Source organism: Populus trichocarpa, chromosome 6 (genome assembly GCF_000002775.5).
Source record: "Populus trichocarpa isolate Nisqually-1 chromosome 6, P.trichocarpa_v4.1, whole genome shotgun sequence".
Classification (NCBI taxonomy): Eukaryota; Viridiplantae; Streptophyta; class Magnoliopsida; order Malpighiales; family Salicaceae; genus Populus; species Populus trichocarpa.
Genome location: NC_037290.2, coordinates 19,618,880 through 19,644,008, shown reverse-complemented (window position 1 = coordinate 19,644,008; position 25,129 = coordinate 19,618,880). Strand labels below are relative to the sequence as shown.

The window sequence follows — 25,129 nt, the reverse complement described above, 5'->3', positions numbered from 1 at the left end:
CAAAACAACTTCAGGTAAAAAATACAAGTGTAGGAAGTTTGGTTTTTTGAAGCTGTAAGTAGAAAGTGAGCAATTTAAGAGGACTTTAAACATAATATCATGAAATTAAAAAAATGTCGTAGTAAAATTGGGTGGGATATTTAGAAGTCCCGATATTCTTATGTTCAACACTTTAAATTTTGGTTTGAACGGTAAGGGAATTTATTCAATCAGCTTTGAATACAAAGAAAGCTCAAGAAAAAAGAGAATTTTCATGAATATATTAAGATGGTCAGACGTGAAAAGGCCTAAAAAAAATAAAGAAGATAAGTATCTGTGGTGTCCGTTAATCCGTTATAGCATCTACCATCATCACCTCCTTGTACTCCTCAAAAACCTTTGCTTCTCTTCAATGAACTTGATCTCTCTCTGTGTCTCGACAAACAAGAATGGCAGACAATGTTAGACACTTCACTGACATCTCTCCACTCTACCAATGTCCCTTCCACTCCCTCTCTCCCCTTTCTCTTCTCTCTGTGCATCTTCATCATCATCTCTCTCTTTCTGACAATCTTCTCTTCAACATCGCCATCTTGTCTCCTTTGCCCCCAATACCACAACCCTTTTCAGGACAAACTCCAAACCCAGGGTTTACTTGTTCTTCTATATGTATTAGTGTTTTTGCGAATGGGTGTGTTATCTTTTCCTGGTTTATGACTGTTAAGCACATGGAGTAAGTTTCCAAGTCTGTTTTCTTTGGCGCGTGCAGGGAATATTGACTATTGAGGGTGAGTTGTTCCACAAATGAGCCATTGAAGGTGATGATATCCGGTGCACCGGCATCTGGCAAAGGCACTCAGTGTGAACTAATTGTTAAGAAAGTAAACTATCCCATCATTTTTACTCTTTTGATTTATGGTCACTGCTTGGTTATTTGAAGCACTAAAATTTGAGTTATTTGGATTATGAGGGTTCACATGGCATTGAACTTAGAAATTCGGCGCGGGGGTGTTGAATTTGAATTGCACGAAAGGGGTTTTAATTATTTGCAATGGGATGAATTGAACGAAAGGAGAGGGTTAGTTTTCGATGTGCAATCGTTGAATTAAAATGAAGAAGATTGTCATATATCTAAATGATATATATTGGCTTCATTAAACATGAACTGGAGAGGGTTTTCCCCTTTGATTAGAAATTGTGTTTGGCTACTTGATTTCATTTCATTCTGAAAGTAGTTTGTTTAGGCCGCATTCTCTTCAGCCTAAGTGATGATTACATGTCATCTTTTCTCTGTATTGATTTTTACAGTTTGGATCGGTACACATCTCAACTGGAGATCTTCTAAGAGCTGAAGTATCTGCGGGGACAGAAATTGGCAATAAAGCAAAAGAATTTATGAATGCTGCTCGTCTGGTTCCTGATGAAATTGTGACAGCTGTACTATTTCCTCCATGAACTTTAACTAGCTCCTACTTTGTTATCATTTCCTTTGTCAGGTACGTAAGGAATGAATTGTTTCACTTTGTAGATGCTGACATCGCTATTATCATATGATGATGAAAAGGAAACATGGTGGCTTCTAGATGGCTATCCGCATAGTTCTGCCCAAGCAGAAAGTCTTGAGAAATTGAATGTCAGGCCAGTTATCTATGTTGTATTGGATGTACATAAATTGAATAATAATGCTATCTTTGCTTATGATTATGTCAGAAAGTGATATTGCTCAGCTTCCGATGAGGTTATTAGGAATTCGTTTACTCCAAATCATTGGTGAATAATCCAATATTTTCACAGGAAACAAAATTTCCGTACATGTTCATCAAAATGCATGTACGCTTCTGTGCTATAAAAACTGACATAAAAGCTACTAGGATAATTCCAAAATTCTATGTTGTATTTGAACCTTCTGTAGTTAGTTTTTCTATGAATCACATGCTTTGAAGGCCAACATTGGTTTTACATCTGTGGTATTTCTCTTCAATATTTCTCCTATGTAGTGGATGTTTTAAACGTTGAACGCTCTAATGAATGGAGATGGTTCTCTGCGATAATGCCTTAGTTTGCATTAAACATTTTCTAACTCAAACTCTCTGTGCCCTTGATATTCATGAAATATATCTTTTAATACTCAGGTTCCTGATGGAATTCTGATTGACAGATGTGTTGGTAGAAGGCTAGACCCAGTGACAGGAAAGATTTACCACGTGAAAAATTCCCCCCCAGAGACTGAACTTAAAGCAAAACTTATAACCTATCCAGATGACACTGAAGAAAAGGAATGCCCTCTGTCACTGTTGTTCTTTGCTCATCATTCTACTGTGATATGTACTATTGAGAGTTGAGAAATACCTTTCTGTTTAATTGTTTGTGCCTAAGATCATATGCATTTGTATATGCTCTGTATAGCAGCGTCCCAAGAGATTTTTTTTCCCCTTCTAACTTCAGAAAAAAAGAAGCTTGTTTCTTTAAGAAGCACTTTACACAAGTTTTGTATCTGTTTGGAAACTTGAACTTTTTTTTTCCATCTATAAACTAATATGCCATGCGTATTTGGTACTTTTCAACTTGTCTTCAGGTAAAGGCACGTCTTGAAATATACAAGAAAAATGCTGAATATCCACATGCTCAAACATTATTGTCAAGGTAATTTCAATTTTTTTTTATTGTATTTCTCCCACTTATTCTGTAGATTTGCGTCAGTAATTTTTGTATGTTGCTTCATCTTACATTACAGATTGATGGAAACCACCAAAAAGAAGTAGTCTTCCAAGAAATAGGTTCTTTTCTGTCTCAAGTGCAGAAAGATAAAGCACAATTGGTCAAACCTGGCAAGTGTTTTCAAGTTTTGAAGTTCTTATACAAGTTTGCTCAAGGTTTATATCTTTGATATGATCAACATAATTATCTTCTTTGCTGGCTGTCACGAACTACTCTAGAAGTGAAAATATTCACAGAAATTGTTTTGATCTTTTTGATGGATGCTTTTGTGTGAAACGTTAGTGGTTGGAAACATTAAGGTAGATTAATTCTTTTTGCAATCACAAATCTTTTATTTCAATTTATGAAACTGATTCAGCCCCACTTCAGCGGGTAATCTGATAAGATCTTCTTATGTGTAAAGGGAAGTATAGTAGTATTCACGAGGATCGTCTGACTTTCCCCCTCAAGTTACGACCTTTTATGTTGTTTGGCAGCCTAAATAATACAACTTTTAAGTATTGAATGTTCTTCTTTTCTTTTTCTTTTTCTCAATATTTCTTGTAGAAAGTGTGTTAACTTTATACGTATATGGGTTTTCTTGACCAATTTATACGTGTTGAACCAACAGTTCGTCTCCTGATAATTCCTCTGGCTATTTGTCTTGTGATGAAAGGGGCCTTTAGGTTCCCAACTTATTAAGACCATAGAAACTGATTACAGAGTTAGGACTTGGATTTCTATTTGAAGGGCTCGTGTTCAAACCATGGGGAGGCTAGGGTGGAATTTGCGATCGAGAATGGCTACCTTCTTCTATTATGCAGACAGACTAAAGCCTTCTGGACCTTGCATCGAACTAGAATGTCTTGTTGGAAGTCCTGTTCCATGCTAAGCACCGCATAAGAGAGTGGATTTGTATTTATAATGGGTTTTGAATGATTTTTTTTCTAGACTGGATTTGTATCTCACAAATTCTTATAAAATAAGTATTTTATTGGAATAGAGTACCCTCCGACACTTGGGTTAGTAAATAATATAAAGAAAATAATGCATAGCAAAGAACATAAAAGAGTGTAAGTTGTGATTGTTGTGTGTGTTATTGTATCATGGTTTATTGTTGTTATCTAGTGATCTAAAGTATTTACACACCTTGATTGCATAAAACAGCCGCATGAAGAGAGTTAATCATGAAGAATAATTACTTTTACCGTGCAGAAAACTTATAGAATGAGTTACTGATTGATGTATCGAGTTGTCAATTGATCAAATAGGATAGTATTGAACCATCTAGGTGGTGACCCAGTGATTAGAGTTTGGGATCAGGTTTGTTCTCTCTGTGGTCTAAGGTTCGAGCCCTGTGGTTGCTTATATGATAGCCACTGGAGGTTTACATGGTCGTTAATTTCAGGGCCCATAAGATTAATTGAGGTGCGCGCAAACTAGTTCAGACACCTACATTAAACTAAAATAAAAATAGGATAGTATTGTATTTGTAATTGGTGAGACATGTAGGTGCCTGTATTAACACTTTGTGCAACTAGTAGATTTGCAACGGAGAATTAGGTGTGCGATAGTGTAACTCTAGTAGGTGGTTGCATGACATTTGCACAACATCATAGTGACAAAACTTGCACTCATAACTTCTGCAACAAAGAATTAGGTGTGTGTCGAGTAATACCTATTGGTGATTATGCAACGTCGTACTGACAAGGCATTATATGCTCATAACTTCTGCAAATTAGATATGCAAGTTGTTTGGGCAAAGATTTTTTTTCTTTTTTGACCTTTCTTCTGTGCATGATGTCCGGTCAAGTAAATTTAAGGATTGAAAAAGAGAGTTGTATAAGAATCAGAAACTGAATTAAAAAAAAGAAAAATCTTATCCTTGCTTTCTGTAGTTGATGCTACAGCTACAGTATTCAATTAATTATAGTGACAACTTCCTGGATTTCAAATGTCCATCAAGTAAAATTGTCTTGTAAATCCACAATTTGCAAATCTCTTCCGTATCTGGTCCCCCCAGGATATTATAGAAAAAGGTGATTGTCATAGAAGAATCATTGCACACTCACAGTCTACTCTGGACGGGAACAATTGTTTTTTGTTTTCTTTTCCAGGTGTTGCAAGCAAATCAATGGAGAGAGAGAAAAGGGAGGAAAGGAGAAGAAAAGGAAAAAAAATGGCAATCGGAGCTACACCGTCGACTAGACAACACGCATTTTGTCCAACGATGCCTTGGAAAGATGTGAACGGAGTTCGGATGGAGCCTTGCGCCTCACTTGAATGCAATAAGGCTACCTCGTATGCTGTATGTGCATTGCACGCCCTATACTTTTTTTTTTTTTAATTTAATTTCTAGTAAGTTATTTTTTAATTTAATTTCTAATTCTTTGATAATTATTTTTTTTTTAGCCGATGGCTCTTTAAATTAATCATCAATCTCATCCCATTTGAATTAGGGATAGTTAGTCATACTGGGTTAGTTCATTTTTTGTTATGTCATGAACCGAGTTGTGAATTTAACAAGTTAACTTGAGCTAACCGAGTCCAATATGATGTCTTCTCTTTGTTTCAATCTTTTCGAATATATCCTCCGGTGTTTTATTGTTTTCACGGTTAAGCTTGATCAGATTAGGCAAGAGTTAAAACAACAGCGCATCAAAATTTTTTTAATGCCCAGATTAGGTTTTGAACAGATATGACAAGGTCGTGTTTGATTTATTTTTGTCAAATAGACCATCGCGAGCCGACTCCAATACAATTAGAGTTTAACCTTAACCAAGCAAGGACCATGACATGCTGCAAAGCTACATAAAAAAAACATGTTATTTATTTCTATTTAATTTTTTTTTTGAAAAACAATTGACTAGTGATAAAAAAAATATGTTAAATCACATTATGTATGGTGAATATATTTCTCAATCTTTGTTCATTGTTAATATTTTTTTTAAAATATTATTTTATTAACATATATGATAGTCAATTTGTTTTTATTAAACACAGTGATTAGACTTTGAATACACATTTGATATTTTTCATGGCTACCCTAAAAAATGTAACAACTTCCATATATATATATTTTTTAACATTTCAGTTGACCTACGGCGTATCGCGAACACCATAACTTAGTATATACTATTGCTCATTCGTTATTTGATGCAAACATTTTACATAAATCAAATGTGAATGATTTTATTTTATTTTTTTTTAAAAAAAGAAAAGAGCAAAATATGAGTACAAAAAGTCGTGAGCGGGGGGCTGCCGACTTGTGAATGATGTCAGGGGTTAGACTTTGACTTGGATTTCGTGGCGTTAGTTTAGTGAGTGGAAAAGGGAGGAACTCTTTGGCGTGAACAAAATGGCATCTGAAGGGTAAGAATGTCAATAGTGCATATCATAAATTCACACAAAACTGGTTTAACGTGGCTCTGTTTGTTTGTGTTGAAGAAGATTTTTTTGAAAAAAATTAAAATTATTTTAATTTAATATTCTTTTTTGGTAAGTTTAGATAATTTTGATGTTGATGTTAAAAATAATTTTTAAAAAGTAAAAAAATATTATTTTAATATACTTTCAAGTAAAAAATACTTTTAAAAAATAACTGCAACTACACTTCCAAACACATTCACGCGTGTCTTGCAGACATAATTGGATCACTATGAAGTTTTTGTCTTTCATAATATGAAAAAAATAAAATAAAGTGGTTATTATACCCACAGAGACTTGGTTTTATTGGCCGAGTTCCAACTTGCATTTTGGCGGTAGGAATTTTCAGGGGTGTTTCTTAACCGGAGGTTTCTAAAGATTTTGATTTTTTTATTTTAAATTATTTTTTTTAGTATTTTTAAATATATGTTGGTATTAAAAAATAATTTTTAAAAATAAAAAATATTAATTTAATATATTTTCAAACAAAAAAACATTTTAAAACAATTATCATTACTCTCTCAAATAAATTAAAAAAATGAGATACCAAAAAAACGATCACACTTTGTAATTGGAAAGTTTAAGTCATTAAAGAAACACTGGCTGGCTAACAAACTCATTAAAGATTTGCACTCCAAGTGGAAAGAAAACCACCAAAGTGCATACTATAAAGTGACTATTTATTTTTGCTGTTAAAATCATTTTCTGTGATTTTTTTTAGTTTATTTTTTTAATATTTTTAAATTATTTTGATATACTATTAATAAAAATAATTTTTAAAAAATAAAAAATTATATATTTTTAAATAAAAAATACTTTAAAAAAACAATCATTATTTTACTTTTAAGCACTATTAAAATCAATAACAACACTCAAATATAGCACTTATCTATCTATATTTTTGCATACAAACAAAAAATTAGACCACACAATTTCAGCAATTCCCAAATTAATAAATAATTATTAATATCACTCCAAGTCAATTCCATTAGTTTAGTATTTATAAATCCTTTTTTTTTACATTTCAAAAATATATTTTTAAAAAATTATTTTTTTTATTTTTTTTACTTTAAATTATTTTTTTTTTAGTTTTCAAGTTGTTTTGATGTGTTAGTATTAAAAATAAAAAAAAATATTATTTTGATATATTTACAAATTTAAAAATCAATTCCTATCACAATACCAGACGGTCTTATAAATAAAATATCTTTAATAATTTATCCAAAACACATAGATTATGTACTATAAATAAATAAATGATGCCTATATAATAAATATTTATTAAGTTGGATGGATAAAATGCCTAAACCAATGGATTTATTCGAATTATTATATTTAAATTCAATGCATAACCCCATGAAATTTTCTAATATAGGCATTGATTTTGTAACAAACCCATAATATTAAATTCGGATACCATATGTGCAACTACCAAATTGACCTTTCATTTTTCTAGGAGAAGAAATAAATATTGGCTATGAATGGCCAATCCTTTGAAAAAAACAGAAATGCCTTTATCAAAAAAAGAAAAAGAAAGAAGAAATAGAAATGCTTTTTATAATAAGAATTTGTGTAGAATTGCAGTAATATTGTTTTTTAAAGTATTATTATTATTAATTTATATTAGTATATTAAAATAATACAAAAATATATTAAAAATTTTATTTAAAATAAAAAAAAGTAAAACATTTTCAAATTAAAAAGGTGTTTTTAAAATGCAAAAATAAATTCTGACCGCTAATTGTTAGTTGTGAAACTGAAAACTCTGTTGCACCGAAACAAGCTCCTGAGGAAACAAATAAACTTCCATCATGTCTTTATCATTATTGCCATCTTGTCTGTGCAAACATATGGATAAACCCATGTTTTCTGCCAAGCTCATTATATAGTTTTCAAATCCCACATGATCAGAGTTGAGATTATAGAAGAGTGTTTCTCCTTTTGTTGAATTGTCTCTGGAAAAACAAGAAAAGGGTCTGTGTCTCTCTGTTGATTCTGGTACTTGAGCTTTGAAGATGGCAGGAGGGTCTATTGGGCCGGCTGGTGTGGCCAAGGAGAGGGCAGAGCAGTATCAAGGGAGAGTCACCTGTTCTGTAATCATTGCATGTGTTATTGCTGCTGTTGGTGGCTCTCTCTTTGGCTATGATATTGGGATTTCAGGTACATTTTCCCTTCTTTTTTTTTTGTCAAAACTTGATGGAGATTGATGAATTGATACTGTTTTTGTGGTAAAGTTTGTTGAAAGAGAATATTCTAACTGGAATATTTCTTTAGATTTTGGAAAGGATGAAAGTTAGGTGGTTGTCATGTGTCAAAGGCAATGATGAAATAGAAAGTGAAAGTTTTCTGGATGATGAATATAACCAGAATTCAAACCACAAGGGTTTTCGGTCTCCTTGCACATTTCTGAGATTATAATGATGATGAGAGATTAAAATAAATAATTAATTATTCAATTTCTGCACAAAGAAATGCAAATTTTGTAATAGAAATTGAAATTAATCGTTGACAGACTGCAGGGATAATTTTTTTTAGGTTCTTCTCCTGAAAAATAGATCTTGATAGCAGCTATTCAAGTTATTGTTTCCTACTAGAAATAGATAATCTTGACACAACCAGCATCTAGAACCCATCATGGCTGCCAAAAAAGACTCCATTGAACATCGATGATAACAAATATACTAGATGAGATCTCCTTGAATGTTCATTTTCTGTTTTTATAATTTTCAATGCTTCCTTGAAGATGTCATGTTAATTCATGTTGCAATTTGATTTTTCAAGGTTGTCTTCTTATGATAAAATTAGGATCACGATGATTAGAGATTAGTTGGCATTAATCTCGGAGACGAAAAGAGAAACTAAGAAATGTAATAAAGGAAAGAACAAAATCTTGAAAATGTTGGAGTTCTATAACCTTTCGGATTCTGCTTCAAAACTGAGTTTTTTGTATACCGACTTCAATGATTAACAGGAGGAGTGACATCAATGGATGGATTTCTTAAGAAATTTTTCCATGGTGTATATGAAAAGAAGCAGCGTGCTCATGAAAACAACTACTGCAAGTACAATGACCAAGGGCTATCAGCCTTTACCTCTTCTCTCTACCTTGCTGGTTTGGTTTCATCTCTGGTTGCAAGTCCTATCACAAGAATTTATGGACGTCGAATAAGTATAATCTGTGGTGGTTCCAGCTTTCTTATTGGAGCAATCTTAAATGCCACATCCATCAACCTGGCAATGCTTCTCATGGGTCGGATCATGCTTGGTGTCGGCATTGGATTTGGAAATCAGGTGCTTCATTCTGCTTCAAGATATTTCCTGTAACAAAGCACATTCTTCCTTATAAGTTATGGAAATGAATTGAAAATGTGGTGATCAAAAGAGAGCGGATGTGTTCCAGTAATAATACATAGTTTTTTTTTTCCAGGCTGTTCCACTATACTTATCAGAGATGGCACCAACTCATCTCAGAGGAGCACTAAACATGATGTTTCAGTTAGCAACTACCAGTGGAGTCTTCACGGCAAACATGGTTAATTATGGAACACAAAAGCTTAAGCCATGGGGATGGAGACTCTCTCTAGGCCTAGCAGCATTTCCAGCTATATTGATGACTGTGGGAGGGATATATCTGTCTGAGACACCTAATAGTTTAATCGAACGGGGAATGCGAGATAAAGGAAGAAAAGTCCTAGAGAAAATCAGAGGAACCAAAAATGTTGATGCAGAATTTGACGACATGGTTGATGCAAGTGAGTTGGCTAACTCAATCAAGCATCCATTCAGAAACATCCTTATAAAAAGGAACAGGCCTCAATTGGTTATGGCAATCCTGCTACCAGCATTTCAGATTCTGACAGGAATAAATTCTATTCTCTTCTATGCTCCAGTGCTGTTTCAAAGTATGGGATTTGGGCGCAATGCTTCCCTCTACTCCTCAGCTGTGACTGGAGCAGCTCTTTGTTCCTCTACCTTTATTGCTATCGCAACAGTCGATAGACTGGGCCGGAGATTTTTACTTATCAGTGGTGGAATACAAATGATAACATGCCAGGTAAACGTTCATTACTCTTTCATGTGCGTTAGATAAAATAATCCATTAGGTAAGAATCTGTTGATTCAATTAGATGTATGTAACTATAGCCTAGAGATTAGAGAGTAGAACCTTCATTACCTCTGGCTTCAAATAACCATTACTATTTAACTTTTGTAACAGGTAATTGTTTCTATAATCTTGGGGGTGAAGTTCGGGGACAACCAGAAACTATCTAAAGTCTTCTCGGTGTTGGTTGTCATTGTGATTTGCTTGTTTGTTGTAGCCTTTGGATGGTCATGGGGTGGGCTTGGCTGGACCATTCCAAGCGAGATATTTCCACTGGAAACCCGATCAGCTGGACAAAGCATTACAGTAGCTGTAAATCTTTTATTTACTTTTGTAATAGCTCAGGTTTTCCTATCCCTCCTCTGTGCATTCAAGTTCGGAATCTTCCTCTTCTTTGCTAGCTGGATTCTTGTCATGACTATTTTCGTTTACTTCTTCCTCCCTGAAACTAAGGGAGTTCCTATCGAAGAGATGATATTCCTATGGAGAAAGCATTGGTTTTGGAAGAAGATAGTGCCTGGGAATCCAAATGATGACACTCAATACGAGGAAGGGAAAGGCGTCGGGCCTAATTCAATTTGATTCTGAGTGTGTCAGCTCATGCCCATATCCACTGTTATGGATATCAGGGAAAAGAGAGGAAAAGGATAAGGCCTGCCTAAGTTACAAATAAGCATGCAAATGACAAACGAAAAAGAGCCATAACTGTCAGCCACATGATCTTGAGTATTTGGTTTAGGCTGTTCAAGCAATGAATTGATCCCTGTGTTTTACTGAAGCTTTCCCTTCTTGCAGCTTTTCATTTCTCTGTGTTTTCAAATCTGTAAAAGTTGAGGGGCTTCATCCATTGCATATAATCTCCAGTGGTATTTTAACTTAATGGCTCAAGGGAGGAAGAAAATGAAACATTGTGCTCAGAAATCATGATTTCAAGTGAAGTCAGAGAATGCAAGAGGTCAGGGACTTGTATTTTAATTCCAGCAGCTTTTGGATCTTGCATGTGTGAACCCTTACAAAAGTCTGGGGGTTCAGCAGGAATGGTGAGATCATCCACTGCAAGAAAGAGATTCTTTAAGCATTAACTCCACTTGAAATTTAATTCCAGGAGCTCTTGGAAACCTGAAACTCATGATTTAATCCTGCAAGAACAAACTCATGTTCTATACATGAATTTGAGATCTTTTCTCTGTGATTTAAAACTCGAGAATGTGTTCTTGCATGTACATATGAGTTGGTGTTTATAAATTTATATTAGATGATTGTTTTGCATGTTACTTCGTATGACGCAAGTCATGTTCCATACATAAATCTTAAAAATCATATTAAATGATCAGAGTTTACATGATAAACATTATTAATGTACACTGTTAATGCTTTTGGGGCATGTTTTTACATCTCTTCTCTCAAATTCTTGTTTTTGGTTGCTTTGGCCCTTCACCCACTTTTTTGTTTATTGGAAGCTAAGTTATACTTCATTCTCATTTGTTACATGGCACTCAAGCAAGCAATGCAATCTGACCATAGATGGGCTAGGCTCTATAAACCAATAAGTTATCTTAGTTAGACTTTTAATGAATTAAATTAACTTAATTAAGGAATTAATTGAAATAAATTAAGCTTAAGAGTCAATTTAGCTAAAATTAAAAGAATTAATTAAGTTCAAGGGCTTAATTAAACTTTTAATGAGCTCAATTGGGGGCTTAATTACTAAAAAATACAGTTTGGAGGGCAATTAGTGATTTAATTGAAAAAATCTAGAGCCAAGGTGCAAAAGACGCATACATTTAGGGTAAATTAGGGATCAAATCGAGACAAATTAAAAGCTTAATGGTTAGATGAGGGCTAAATTGCAAAGTTTAGAAACTAAGGACTAATTTGTAAGAGGCAAGTGAATTAAAGGATTCCAAAAAATATTTCCAGGAATGCCATTATAAGGGTTGAAAACTTTCTAGGTTAATTGAGGATTCATACGCTGAAATTAGAAGTAGAAGGACTAGATTGGAAATTTTCAGAACCCTAATTTTTAGGGTTTAAAACATACGACGTGTCATTTAGAGTTTAATAAAAAGACTAAGTGATGCGTCGTTTAGTCATTGTTCTTTTTCTTTTTCACCTGAAAACATTGATCAAAAAGCAACATTCAGACAAATGAATGTGGCATCTCCGACCACCTCAGGGCTATAATTGGCACCAAATGAATGAGAAAAACTTTCTTTACAAAGATCAACCATCTTCATCAAATGTTTATACCATATTTGGCTTGATGAATTCGATAATATCTTGCTCCTAGTCAGCCTCCCTTGCATTGACAGATTTAAGCTAATCAGGGACCAATTTTTTAATAAATGAATGTGGAGTTCTAGAGCTTCAAATAAAGTATGGTTTATTCCTAATAGTAGATCTACATCCCCTTTAAATTATTTAGGTCTATCAGTGGTATCTTTTAATAAATGAATGTGGAGTTCTAGAGCTCCAAATAAAGTATGATTTATTCCTAATAGTAGATCTACATCCCCTTTAAATGATCTAGGTCCATCAGTGGTATGTTTATATCCCAGGCTCTATATGAATTCGTCAAAGTACCCTACCCAGTTAGTCTTAATTGAAGAAGAAAATCATTTGTAAAAGAACTAGCTTTGATTATGCTTTCTCTTGCTATGATTCAGTTTAAAAGGAAGCTATATATCATAACCTTCGGGGTATGGTTATAAAAGACAAAGAAAGGGAGAGTCTCCTATAACCACCTATATTGTTTTTTTTATAAAAAAACCACCATGGTGCTGATAGGTGATTTTACTAGATTTGCCATCCTAGGCTATTTTTCATGAGTTGCTAGGACTAGTCAGGTTATGTTCATGATAAGTTTGATTGAAAACAAGCTTTAGAACTAATATAATAGTACTTATAGTTTGAAGAAATATATTTTGAAATTATATGGATAATGTGGTTTAACTGTTAGATTGTTTCTTTCTTTTTTTCGTGTTTTTAGTTCTTGATAGTTTTAGCAGTCATGACAAACATATTTGAGCTAGAGTTGTTAGGTTTAGGTCATTTTTTTTTTTTTGGGTTTTAATCATTTTTTTTGGATTGAGCATTTTATGGGTTTATGGTTTGAATGTTCTTAGGTTGTTTCTTTTGATTTCTTACAAACTCACATTGTTGTTTGTCTTGTTTGCTATGATTGAGGCTCGAACCTATAAGATATCATTCTATGTCATTAATTTGTCCATTAAAGGTTTGTTTTGGATCAATCGATCCTTAATGACCTTTGAATATCTAGGTTTAGGTTTAAAATTGTCACGTATGATTCATGCAATTTACAACTTATTTTTATTATTTGATGCATTATTATACTTTAATCTTTTATTTTTCATCTATTTTTGTCAATGATTTGATGAAATTGGGTTTGTAATTTCGATTTAATTTCTGGATTGTTGTCATGTTCTTGATAAAATTCAACTAAAAACAATCATTTGATCTTTGATTTTTCTTTTTGAAATGCGAGTTTTTGGGCTTTGAGCCAGGTTGGGAATCCTATTCCATGTGACTGGGTGAAGCCTTTTAAGATATAAAAGAGTGTTTGGCGAAACAAAAATTTACTAAATAAAAAAAAAGAGTTTTTGCGACGTGTTTGGCAAACAAACCTTAACATTTTTGTTTCAGCCTTGTGTTTTTGTTTTTTTTTGCTTTTTTCCAACACTACCTTAGTAAAATTTTAATTTAATTATAGATTTCTAAGGGACATTTTGTAATTAATTTTTGGTCTTCCACATCTTTTTTTTATCTTTTTATATTTAATATTTTGGATTGTGAACTTATACATAAGGTGCTTTTTCACTATTAAATAAACCATCATTAAAAATATAAAAAAACAACAAACATTCTTCTTTTAAAAAATATATATTTATGTTTTAAATTGTACATGGCCAAGTTTTTCTTAAAAAATCATGTTTGTATTTTTAATAAAACAAAACAATACATAAAAATAATGCATGATTTAGCATACCAACAAAATCAAAAAATATTTTGTATATTTTACATGCATCATGGATTTAATAACAAGTTTATTAAAGTCACAAGAATTTAGCTTAAATTTCATAAACACCAAAAAAATAATTTGTTTATTTTTAATATCAAGCATTATGAACATATACATAAGATGTATTCCTGATTTTAAAATATATTTTGGCTTTGGAATGGCTAGAATTGACCCGTAAAACTATGGTTTGCCCTATTGGGGTGGACCTGTTTTAACTTCAAGATAGACCATCGATTAGAAAAACACAACAGTGCCTTGGTAATAATCATAAAAATAAACAATGCAACTTAACTCGGGTAGGATATACTAGAGGTGATATTGTCCTCCATATACATAACTAGTTATTTTATTTAGACTCTAAAGACTAGTTAAGATTTCTAATGATCAAATTACTAGATGGTGACTCCAAACCTTTTAAACCATAAAATAATATGAATTATTTATTCTTTCTACACCACCCAAAAATCTCAATTCAGGCGGATGATTGTCGCGACGCCGCACACGTGCGATAACTAATGACTAGATCATTGACATGTGCTATGTTGTGAGTTAAATCAATTATTTTTTAAAGTGTGTGTGTGTGTGTGTGTAAGCATTGCTAATATTTTTTATAGTTAAGATAAATTAAATTGTGTGAGAGTTGACTCAATATGACCCAGTCAACTTGGTAGGTCCAAAGATAACCTAAATGATCTGTAAAAACATCGTTTAATTAAAACAAAATTCAAGACGACAATATATTGGATCGACCTGGATTAACCTATCAAATCTGTTATTCGGGTCATGAGATCATAATAAACTCATTAAAGTAAATCAAAACAAATTATAAAGAAATGTATTTTCTGAAATTTTATGGATAATGTGGTTTAACTGTTAGATTCTTTTTTGAGTTCTTGATGGTTTTAACAAGTCATGATAAACATATTTGATTTAGAGTTGTTAGGTTTAGGTCGTTGTTCTAGGGTTTTAATCATTTTTCTGGGTTTTTTTTTTGGTTTATGGTTTGAATGTTCTTAGGTTTTTTCTTTTGATTTCTTACAAAATGACATTGTTATTTATCTAGTGTGCTTCGATCAAAGCCCAAACCTATATGATATCATTCTCTGCGAGTAATTTGTTCATTAAAGGTTTGTTTTGGATCAATTAATCCTTAATAACTTTTAAATATTTGGGTTTAGGACTTATAAGTATGATTCATGCAATTTACAGCTTATTTTTACCATTTAACACATTATTATGCATTAATCTTCCATGTTTCATCTTTTCGAGCCTATGATTTGATGTAATTGGATCTGTAATTTTGATTTGATTTTTGGGCTGTTGTCGTGCTCTTGAGAAAATTCAATTGAAAACAACCATTTGATCTTTGATTTTTCTTTTTTAATGTGGGTCATGTTTTTAGGTTATGGGCCAAGCTGGGAAGCTCGGTCCCTGTGGTTGGGTCTAGCATTTATAGCTTAAGGGAGTATTTGGCAAAACAAAAATCTACTAAAGAAAAAAAAAGTTTTGGGGTCCTTAAAATATGTTTTACAAACACGCCCTAACATTTTGGTTTAGCCTTGTATTTTTTTTTTTTGTTTTGTCAAACATCGCTTTCATCATATTTTAATTCAATTATAGATTTTTAAGGGATACTTTGTAATTAATTTTGGGTCTTTCACATCATTTTTATCTTTTTATATTTAATATTTAGAATTATGAACTTGTATGTATGGTACTTTTCCGGTATTAAATATACCATTTAATATATATAGACACACACACATGCATAAAACAAATAAAATCATTCATTTTAAAAATATGTTTATGTTTTAAATTTCTTGTATGTAAGGTACGTTTTGCTATTTGTTTTTTTTTTTTTTCAAATTCATTTGACAAAATTAGGGTCGTTGGAAATCAGGTTTCATGATTATATACTTATTCCACTCTCACAACCCGGGTCACGGGTTTGGACAGGCTAACCTAGGTTATAGATTTGAAAGGGTAACTAGTGTCGCAAATTTGACAAGGTAACCTGAGTTGATTCAGATCTTTTTTTTTTTGTTTTTTTTTTTTAAATTGTTTTTTTTAATTTGTTTTTTAACATTGAATTGTGCACGAATTGAGCTTTATAATTTTTTTTAATTTATTTTTCATAAAGTTATTTTATTCTCATGACCGTGTTTATAAAGTTGTTGAATGCATCTTCTAAATGCGCATCTCACGTTAGCTAAGCATTATACAAAAACTTACAATTGTCTCTCAGAAAGATGCATTTGAATTTCCAAGTTAATTTGTAGAATTTCTTTACTCTTTTTAGCAAATGTTGTGGAATAAACGGTCTCGTTCAGGTTCAAGATGATGAAGGATGGGAAATATGCTTACAATGATTCCTAGTTGCTTCACAAAACGACACAGGAGCTGAGAGGCAATGTTCTACTCTGATTGTCCGCTGAACCTATTATGTTCACTTAGGGAAACAAGGGGAAAGCCCCCTTTGGTTATCAGATCATGTAGACAAAAATTCTCATAGAATTTGAAAGGCTAATTGCTAAAACTTAACTAACAATAGAAAAACACTCTGAACTCAACTCTACCTTCATATGCTATATGAATTCCTCTCCCCAATTCTCTTTCTGGGCCATATTTTCAGTGAGATATTTTCAAATCAATTCTTCCTGGCCTTCATTATTGGAGACTAATAAGCATGCAAAGAAGATAACCTTTTGCTTTAGGTAATCCTAGCCTTACAAGTTATTGTAGTTTGATATAAAAAGACTGAAATATGCCTAATACTATGTAGCCTTTTAGATTCATTAAGTTTAATGAATGGCATTGACAAACAAACATCATTAACTTTTAGTATTTTAAGACACTGTGGTTTCAGATGGTATGTCTTCTTTCAAAGAAGCACTTGTTCATTTCATTTTTCTGTTTCAGATTCCAGCAAAACCAAACTACAGTTTGGTTCTCTACTATGCTGCGGACAGACCAATAAACAAAAGTTCTTTGTTGAGCAAATTTGTTGATGGGACAGGCTTGTTTCGGGATTCAAGATTCAAATTAGTTCCCAGTATCATTGAGGTGTTTCACATCACACAGATTATTACTGGCATTAGGGGCGTTTCCCCTGTTTTTCTTTAATTGTGCGGGAAGGTTATTGCTCTTCAAGATTAACAGGGATATTGCATGGTCAAGCGTGCGGTTGGAACAAAAGCTTGCCTTTTGGGAAAAGCAGTACCTCAGACAAGATAATTTTCTGGAGGTAATATTCTCCGATACATTCACTGCATCAGAACCAAGTAGAAACTCTGCTTGGGGTCATTCTGGACATATAGTGAATTAAAGAAATAAGCTTCTCTGGTTGTGTTTCTGGAAACCAGATTGTTGGCTGAGAATTAACACAGAGTGCCTTGTTTGTGTTTTGAAAAATACTGTTACTGTTTTCACATGAGATGTATGTTCTTGTACTTGGGGGCGAAAAAATACAAATAAAATGGTTTCACTAGCAAGTAAATATGGTTCAGGTTGGAAGTTTCTTGGATTTATTTGATTACCTAATCAGATGATTATAACATTCATTCTCATCTGTTTTGCTAATTTTGGCTAATTAGTTGGATAGGCAAGCTATAGCACATTGGTTGCATGCAGTAATGCTTTCCCCTGTTCTTCCTTAACCTACTGTTTTTATGCTTTCACTTCTGTTATGTAGATTGAGGTTGACATTGGATCATCTTCTGTTGCAAGGGGGGTCATTGGCCTCGTCCTCGGATATGTCACAAGCTTAGTTGTTGATCTCTCAATATATTCTCCATTCATCATATTTTAATGCCATTATTTTTGGGGCTTCACTCCGATGATCTCCAATCCGGTATCAATTGGCAACAGGCATATCATAGTGATTTATTTAGATGTATGTATGTATATGGACGGATGCTAATTGGGTTGAACTGCAATCTCGGTTGAAAATGAATCAGGTGTGACAGATCCCCCATCAGTTTGGTTGATATGATCTGCAAGGAGGATTAAACTTGAGTTAACGCTCAGCATGTTGCTCGATTCACTCAATTCAATTGTGGGATCAGAAACCAGTGACTGAGAACTTGTTTACAGATCTCAAGATACAATCTTGTATCCAAATTCAACTCTCTTATCTGTTAAAATACAGTTTTGAAAATTTAAACTATTTGCCAGTCATGGTTCTTGCTGTGCTGTTGCTAGGCTCCAAGCAAGGCTCGGCTCGATGTTATTGTCTATATTTTAGCCATTTCTGTTTTCAAATCCAAGGATGGACTGGTTATTTTCTCTGCAGCTGGCGGTGTTCATTGCATCAAGGATCTGCTACTTCATCGGGGATGGGTTTGGCTTGTGTTGAATCCCTCAATTCTTCCTTCAAATCAAAATGGAGGGCATACTTCAAAACCTCCCCAGCCGTCTATCACTTTACCAGCAGCCACTTCTATCCATAATTTGTCAAAGTAGATTTCATGTTTTGTTGAAGAGCCCTTTTCTTCAATCACTTTTATTTACTTTATTTGCATGTTTATGCTGTCCTTTATGAATTATTGACGTTTTCTTCTCTGCTTGTATAATGTTTCTTATCCGTTTTGCATGGCACAGCACCAACCAATAGTTTTTGACTGGCTAGATGTTTCACTCTTCCTGGCATATAGCCCCTGCAGAAAGTCAAAAGCATCCCTAGTTTCTTCGGTTATAAATAAGTTGTGCAGGGTTCCAAATGGTCTTTTCAGTATCCTTGTGGTGTCCTACTTGGTGCTCAGCTCAATTACCCTAAAGATTGATATCTATGGTTGTCTTTGTTAAACCTTGGTTAGATTCATGCATCAAATCAAGCATGAGCCCCCTCCTTCCTCGACTGCTTATGATGGGAATCCAATGCATTCAGACGAGTGAGAGTTTCTTTTCCTAAAAAGATGTGTGCAGCATAGGCCCTAACACCACATGGTCGGTGGTCTTTGAGGGAATTTCTCTGCTATTTTCTCTCGTCTATCACACTGGACGATTCTGTTCTTTCCTTTAACAAGTGTTCGGATGCTATGATGGATATGCAGTGAATCCCATTTCCTTGTTACAGTGATAGATGCGTAATGGCAGAGCTCAATTCTTGCTATACGCCTTCTATCCATTCAAAATCCAGTGAAACGTGTCTTATTTTTATGCCATTGAAAGAACTGTGGCCTTAGATTTATTAGCTCCACAACAGCGATGATAAATATTGAAGAAGAGTATACAACTTCAAGAACTAAAAGAAGAGATTTGTTTTTTGCCAGAGGGACAAGCTTATCTCAGGATCGTCCTTCCCTTATTATCACAGTGGAGCAAAGATATCTGGCTTCAGAGAAGCGGCAGGGATATTAAATGATACGTAATAATAACACGCAATGCGAGGGGACTCGTCTCCTCGCCAGAATTTATTCATCACGGGGTCCCTGTGAAGGGTCTCAGGAGGCAGGACTCTCTCGCGATGTGATCATGTCTTGTGACTCTCTGCACCAAGATTTTAGAGCCTTGCACTGTTTCCCATACATGACATAAATGAACATCTACATATATGTGGCCAAAACCTTCCTATAAAGAACCAAAGCTGGCTTCAGTAATCCTAATGAAGGACAAGCATTTTTTATCCATGACACTTGAAGAGACCCCCTGAGAAGCTGGTCCCCGGGTCCAAACAAAACCCTAGAGGGCCATTTAGCTGCTAATGCTAGGACTCTCCTTTTCTTTTGATATTTTACGAGCAATGGGATATCTTCACTACTACTAGCTACTGCCTAGGTTGAAAGACAAGACTAGCTGCTTCAAGGGAGTCAAAATAACACCTGTAGGTGTAGCAGCTTTGTGCCAAGTTTAGCATGTCAAGCAGCAACTAATCTTAGTTTCTTATAAATGCTTACTGCTGGAAAACCTAGCTCCTACATTTTGTACAAGATATGTTAGGGCTGGTAGGTCTCTGGGCCATGACCAACTTCACAGTTGTAATTCTAGAGACAGTGAAAAGATGAAATAAATGCTCTTGTAATTAATGCAAGATGAACCACCCAAGTAATTACAAGCTGTTCTCTCTATGCATCCATCTTGAGAATCACAGCACCACTGTCAAACAACGAGGACAGCTATCTTTCTTCACTAGTTCACTTTGGATTTACTCTCCTTTAAAAGTTTTTAGCACCGTATTGGAAACGTTAAGTTTAATTATTAGATTGCATTAGGAGCACGCACGAAAGAAGAAACTAAGCATTCACTGCCAACTGCCAAGGTTACACATGTCAAGAACAGAATATGGATATATATACCTTTAATGTCCTTCAAGGACACAAAAGGTTTAGTTAATCATAAATCAAGGAAAAAGAGAGCTGCTTTTTTAGCACTACACTATTGTCTTTATACTGTAACTTCTGTGCACCTGCTACTATCATTTCAATGACTGGTCAATCCCAAAACAAGGATTTACTGGCTTGTATTTCCCTTAATTGAATACTGCATAAGATAATCTGTCTCTCAACTTAATTTGGTTCCCTGGACAGGCAAATCTGGCTGGTTTTTTTTATCCAGACATTTTCTTCAGTACTGCTATCACATTTTGCTTTCAATAGTCCAAAATTAGGTCAGAACTGTAGCTGTGATAATAATTGCCTAGTAATTGCTCACCTTTCTTAATTCCTATGATATTCTTTTTTATAAAATAAGGTTCACTTTATTCCTAAGATGCCACCATTTGCCTATAACCATGCAACCAGAAGGGGATACAACAATGCACTTTATCTCCGAAATTAAATGGCAAGGATATGGAGGATTAGGTTCATGTCTCCGAAATTTTTATACCCCATCTCAAATTAACATATTTCCTTTTCTCCGGTGAAAAGCAAGAAAAAGATGCTTCATCATGTAAAAGCTACAGTCCTTAGTGGCCAACACCATCCAAATTAACTATGACCCTAAGGGTCCCTTCTTGCCTCTAAAGAAACTTGATCGATGGCAAATTCTCATATCATATCAACTAATCCTTGTACGTCACTCCCTTCTTTTATGCTTTCTTTCTCTAGTCCCCATGCACCTCACATCCAACAAAACACAAACAATATACACAGGCCTTATGCTAAACTGACAGATTTTTCTCTTACCTGGGGTTGTCAATAGTTGTTTTTCTTTCTCCTCCACTTCGAGTTCCAATGGAGATTTTTCATTGCTTGTACTTCAGGATTCTCTTGACCTTTACATTCATCGTAGCTGTGGTTGTGGCTACTAATCCTTATTCAGAGGCTCTCTTGAGCTTAAAATCTGAGCTCATTGATGATAGTAACAGTCTGGATGATTGGTCAGTGCCCCCCGGAGGGCAAACAGGAGAGAGAGTCCAAGCATGTTCTTGGTCTGGTGTCAGATGCAACAACAATTCCACAGTTGTTATTGCTTTAGACCTGTCTATGAAGAATCTTGGTGGTGAATTATCAGGGAAGCAATTTAGTGTCTTCACTGAGCTTGTTGATCTCAACTTCAGCTACAACTCATTCTCAGGGCAGCTTCCTGTGGGAATCTTTAACCTCACTAATCTAAAAATCTTGGATATCAGCAGAAACAATTTTTCTGGCCAGTTTCCAGAGGGAATCTCAGGTCTTCGAAACCTGGTTGTACTTGATGCCTTCAGCAACAGCTTTTCTGGGCCGTTGCCAGTTGAAGTTTCCCAGCTTGACTATCTCAAAATTCTCAATCTGGCTGGGAGTTACTTTGATGGACCAATCCCATCAAAGTATGGTTCTTTCAAGAGCCTTGAGTTTATTCACCTGGCAGGTAACTTCCTCGGTGGTACCATACCACCAGAACTAGGCCAACTCAAGACAGTGACCCATATGGAGATTGGCTACAATTCATATGAAGGAAGTGTCCCATGGCAATTGAGTAACATGAGTGAGCTTCAGTATCTTGATATAGCTAGTGCCAATCTATCTGGCCCAATACCAAAGCAACTCTCCAATCTCACCAAGCTTGAATCACTATTTCTCTTTAGAAACCAGCTCACTGGATCGGTCCCCTGGGAGTTTGGAAAAATTGTGCCTCTTGCAAGCTTAGATCTTTCTGATAATCATCTTTCTGGGCCTATACCTGAGAGCTTTGCAGAGTTGAAGAATCTCAAGCTGCTAAGCCTCATGTACAATGAAATGAATGGCACTGTTCCGCAAGGCATTGGTCAGCTTCCTTCGCTGGAAACTTTCCTTATATGGAACAATTTCTTCTCTGGGTCACTTCCACGGGACTTGGGCAGGAACTTAAAGCTAAAATGGGTGGATGTTTCCACCAACAATTTCATCGGCAGCATTCCACCGGATATTTGTGCCGGAGGACTAGTAAAACTGATCCTGTTTTCGAATAACTTTACGGGCAAGCTTTCACCATCCATCTCCAATTGTTCTTCGCTTGTGCGTCTACGAATCGAAGACAATTCCTTCTCCGGTGAGATACCTCTTAAATTCAGCCAGCTTCCTGATATCACATATGTAGACCTTTCCGGGAACGAGTTTTCCGGTGGGATTCCCACAGATATCTCTCAAGCTTCCAATCTGCGGTACTTCAATATCTCAAATAACCCAGGGCTTGGAGGTATGATCCCAGCAAAAACATGGTCTTCGCCACTTCTCCAAAATTTCTCAGCGTCAGCGTGTAATATCTCAGGCAATCTTCCTCCATTCCACTCCTGCAAATCTGTTTCTGTTATTGAGTTACACACGAACAATCTAGCAGGAAGTGTCCCTGGAAGTGTTTCTGATTGCCAAGCTCTTAGGAAGATGGATTTAGCTTTTAATAAGTTTACTGGTCATATACCAGAAGACCTTGCAAGCCTTCCAGGTTTAAGTGTCCTAGACTTGTCACATAATAACTTCAGTGGTCCGATACCAGCAAAGTTTGGTGCTTCTTCAAGCTTAGTGCTTCTAAACGTGTCTTTTAATGATATCTCTGGTTCCATTCCATCCAACAACGTGTTTAGATTGATGGGTAGCAATGCTTATGAGGGAAATCCAAAGCTATGTGGAGCACCCCTGAAACCATGTTCTGCTTCGATCGCAATATTCGGCGGCAAGGGCACAAGAAAGCTTACATGGGTTCTGCTACTCTGTGCAGGGTTGGTTGTATTAATTGTGGCATCAATCTTGGGGATATTCTATATCCGGAGAGGAAGTAAAGGTCAATGGAAAATGGTCTCCTTCAGTGGACTCCCCCGATTCACAGCAAATGATGTTTTGAGAAGCTTTAGTTCCACGGAATCAATGGAAGCAGTGCCAGCAGAATCTAGTTCAGTTTGCAAAGCCGTGCTGCCTACAGGAATAACAGTTTCGGTGAAAAAGATTGAACTGGAAACAAAGAGAATGAAGAAAGCCACAGAATTTATGACACGACTAGGTGTTGCAAGACACAAGAATTTGATTAGATTGCTAGGATTTTGCTACAACAAGCAACTAGCTTATGTCTTGCATGATTATCAGCCTAATGGTAACTTGGCTGAAAAAATCAGCTTGAAGAGAGATTGGATGGCCAAGTACAAACTCGTCATTGGCATTGCTAGGGGACTGTGCTTCCTTCACCATGACTGTTACCCAGCAATTCCTCATGGAGATTTGAAGTTGAGTAACATATTGTTTGATGAAAATATGGAGCCTCATTTGGCTGAATTTGGGTTCAAGTACCTTGTGGAAATGACTAAAGGCTCGTCTCCTGCAACAATTTCCATGAGAGAAACAGGTAACACGTCACTAAACATGATTTCTATTAGCATATGCTGTTTCATGTTATAAGATTTTCTATGGACTCCTGTTTTCTAAATCACTTGTACACATCAAACAGACAAATAACACCTTTATCAAAAGTCTAAGATGGACAAAAGTGGTAAGAAAGTCTGGAAATCTGTAGTATACTTTATATAAGCAATGGAAGAATCACAAAAGGCCCAACCAAGAAAGTTGTTGCCTGTCCAAGTGTAGACATGGAATTAGTCAATATTCCTTACAAGCAAGACTAAAAACAGAGTATTACAGTGATTGATATCCATATCAACAAACATTAGCAAACTTATGTTGCTGTCTTGAAATAGGGAAAGGGATATTCCTACAAATATAAATCTGTTGACTCAAGCTAATCTCTTCTTTGGAAGCATAGTAGTGAATAATGTTTGTTCAACTTCTTAACAGGCGAACTCAACAGTGCCATAAAAGAGGAGCTCTGCATGGACACATACAAATTTGGGGAGATCGTTCTGGAAATCCTGACTAATGGCAGATTGGCAAATGCAGGAGGGAGTATACAGAGCAAGCCTAAGGAGGTGCTTCTAAGAGAAATATACAGCGCGAATCAAACTGGTTCTGCTGATGCAATGCAAGAGGAAATAAAACTGGTTTTTGAAGTTGCTTTGCTCTGCATGAGAAGTAGGCCATCTGATCGACCATCCATGGAAGATGCACTGAAACTTCTATCAGGGGTGAAGTCGGAAGTAAATTAACAGAAATGTTGAAACCAAAGGACTATACTGAGTATTTCACAAAGCCGCATATATTGATAGATATGACTTGTAGCTTCATATGAGTGTCTGTTTGTATTTAATTATCATACCTAGCTTGTTCCCGCGGACATTATTGGAAATATTTTTCTGTAATATAGTGGCCTTTAGGTTTTGTATTCTTAAAGAGTCTTATAGATGTTAACTACATGGTACTTATTTTTTTCCATGTTTGATGTAAAACTATTGGCATTAAAACACCATACGTTTCCTTATCTCTCTGTTTTTTTTTTACAGCCATAAGAACAGTTCTTTGAGTCAACTCCAAACCTTCTGCTACATGCAGCAAGGGAAAAGTTCTCCCAAAAAAGTTGACGGCTGGTAAGTAAAGTGAAAAATATGAGGA

The 25,129-nt window shown here is 35.0% G+C and overlaps 3 protein-coding genes across 4 annotated transcripts; all 3 read left to right on the top strand.

Annotated features, from left to right (window-relative positions):
- Positions 1 to 23: 23 nt before the first annotated feature.
- On the top strand, positions 24 to 3,799 carry LOC7455660 (adenylate kinase 5, chloroplastic). Of its 2 annotated transcripts, none has more exons than XM_052453684.1 (6): positions 24 to 440; positions 749 to 860; positions 1,288 to 1,416; positions 1,508 to 1,612; positions 2,555 to 2,622; positions 2,714 to 3,799. In XM_052453684.1, the coding sequence occupies exons 2-6, from the start codon at positions 801 to 803 to the stop codon at positions 2,739 to 2,741; spliced, it is 390 nt and encodes a 129-aa protein (XP_052309644.1). In that variant the 5' UTR covers positions 24 to 440; positions 749 to 800; the 3' UTR covers positions 2,742 to 3,799. The 2 variants fall into 2 exon arrangements, with proteins under 2 accessions (XP_052309644.1, XP_024459165.1); XM_024603397.2 differs by having other exon boundaries at positions 24 to 670.
- Positions 3,800 to 7,847: 4,048 nt separating this feature from the next.
- On the top strand, positions 7,848 to 10,982 carry LOC7455661 (sugar carrier protein A). The gene is made up of 4 exons (XM_002308346.4): positions 7,848 to 8,262; positions 9,074 to 9,393; positions 9,530 to 10,156; positions 10,319 to 10,982. Exons 1-4 carry the CDS (start codon positions 8,118 to 8,120, stop codon positions 10,784 to 10,786), a joined length of 1,560 nt encoding a protein of 519 aa, XP_002308382.1. The 5' UTR covers positions 7,848 to 8,117; the 3' UTR covers positions 10,787 to 10,982.
- A 10,079-nt stretch (positions 10,983 to 21,061) lies between these two features.
- LOC7455662 (leucine-rich repeat receptor-like protein kinase TDR) lies at positions 21,062 to 24,998 on the top strand. The gene is made up of 2 exons (XM_024604801.2): positions 21,062 to 23,972; positions 24,419 to 24,998. The coding sequence occupies exons 1-2, from the start codon at positions 21,413 to 21,415 to the stop codon at positions 24,724 to 24,726; spliced, it is 2,868 nt and encodes a 955-aa protein (XP_024460569.2). The 5' UTR covers positions 21,062 to 21,412; the 3' UTR covers positions 24,727 to 24,998.
- The last annotated feature ends 131 nt before the right edge of the window (positions 24,999 to 25,129 follow it).

What these genes read in the sequence shown, in the direction of transcription:
- LOC7455660 (XM_052453684.1), top strand. Translation starts at nt 801, where the DNA reads ATGATATCCGGTGCACCGGCATCTGGCAAAGGCACTCAGTGTGAACTA. An exon ending in GTGAACTAATTGTTAAGAAA is followed by an intron (nt 861 to 1,287) that starts GTAAACTATCCC and finishes TGATTTTTACAG; the next exon opens with TTTGGATCGGTACACATCTC. An exon ending in CTGATGAAATTGTGACAGCT is followed by an intron (nt 1,417 to 1,507) that starts GTACTATTTCCT and finishes TTCACTTTGTAG; the next exon opens with ATGCTGACATCGCTATTATC.
- LOC7455661 (XM_002308346.4), top strand. Translation starts at nt 8,118, where the DNA reads ATGGCAGGAGGGTCTATTGGGCCGGCTGGTGTGGCCAAGGAGAGGGCA. An exon ending in GCATTGGATTTGGAAATCAG is followed by an intron (nt 9,394 to 9,529) that starts GTGCTTCATTCT and finishes TTTTTTTTCCAG; the next exon opens with GCTGTTCCACTATACTTATC. An exon ending in TACAAATGATAACATGCCAG is followed by an intron (nt 10,157 to 10,318) that starts GTAAACGTTCAT and finishes CTTTTGTAACAG; the next exon opens with GTAATTGTTTCTATAATCTT.
- LOC7455662 (XM_024604801.2), top strand. Translation starts at nt 21,413, where the DNA reads ATGGAGATTTTTCATTGCTTGTACTTCAGGATTCTCTTGACCTTTACA. An exon ending in AATTTCCATGAGAGAAACAG is followed by an intron (nt 23,973 to 24,418) that starts GTAACACGTCAC and finishes ACTTCTTAACAG; the next exon opens with GCGAACTCAACAGTGCCATA.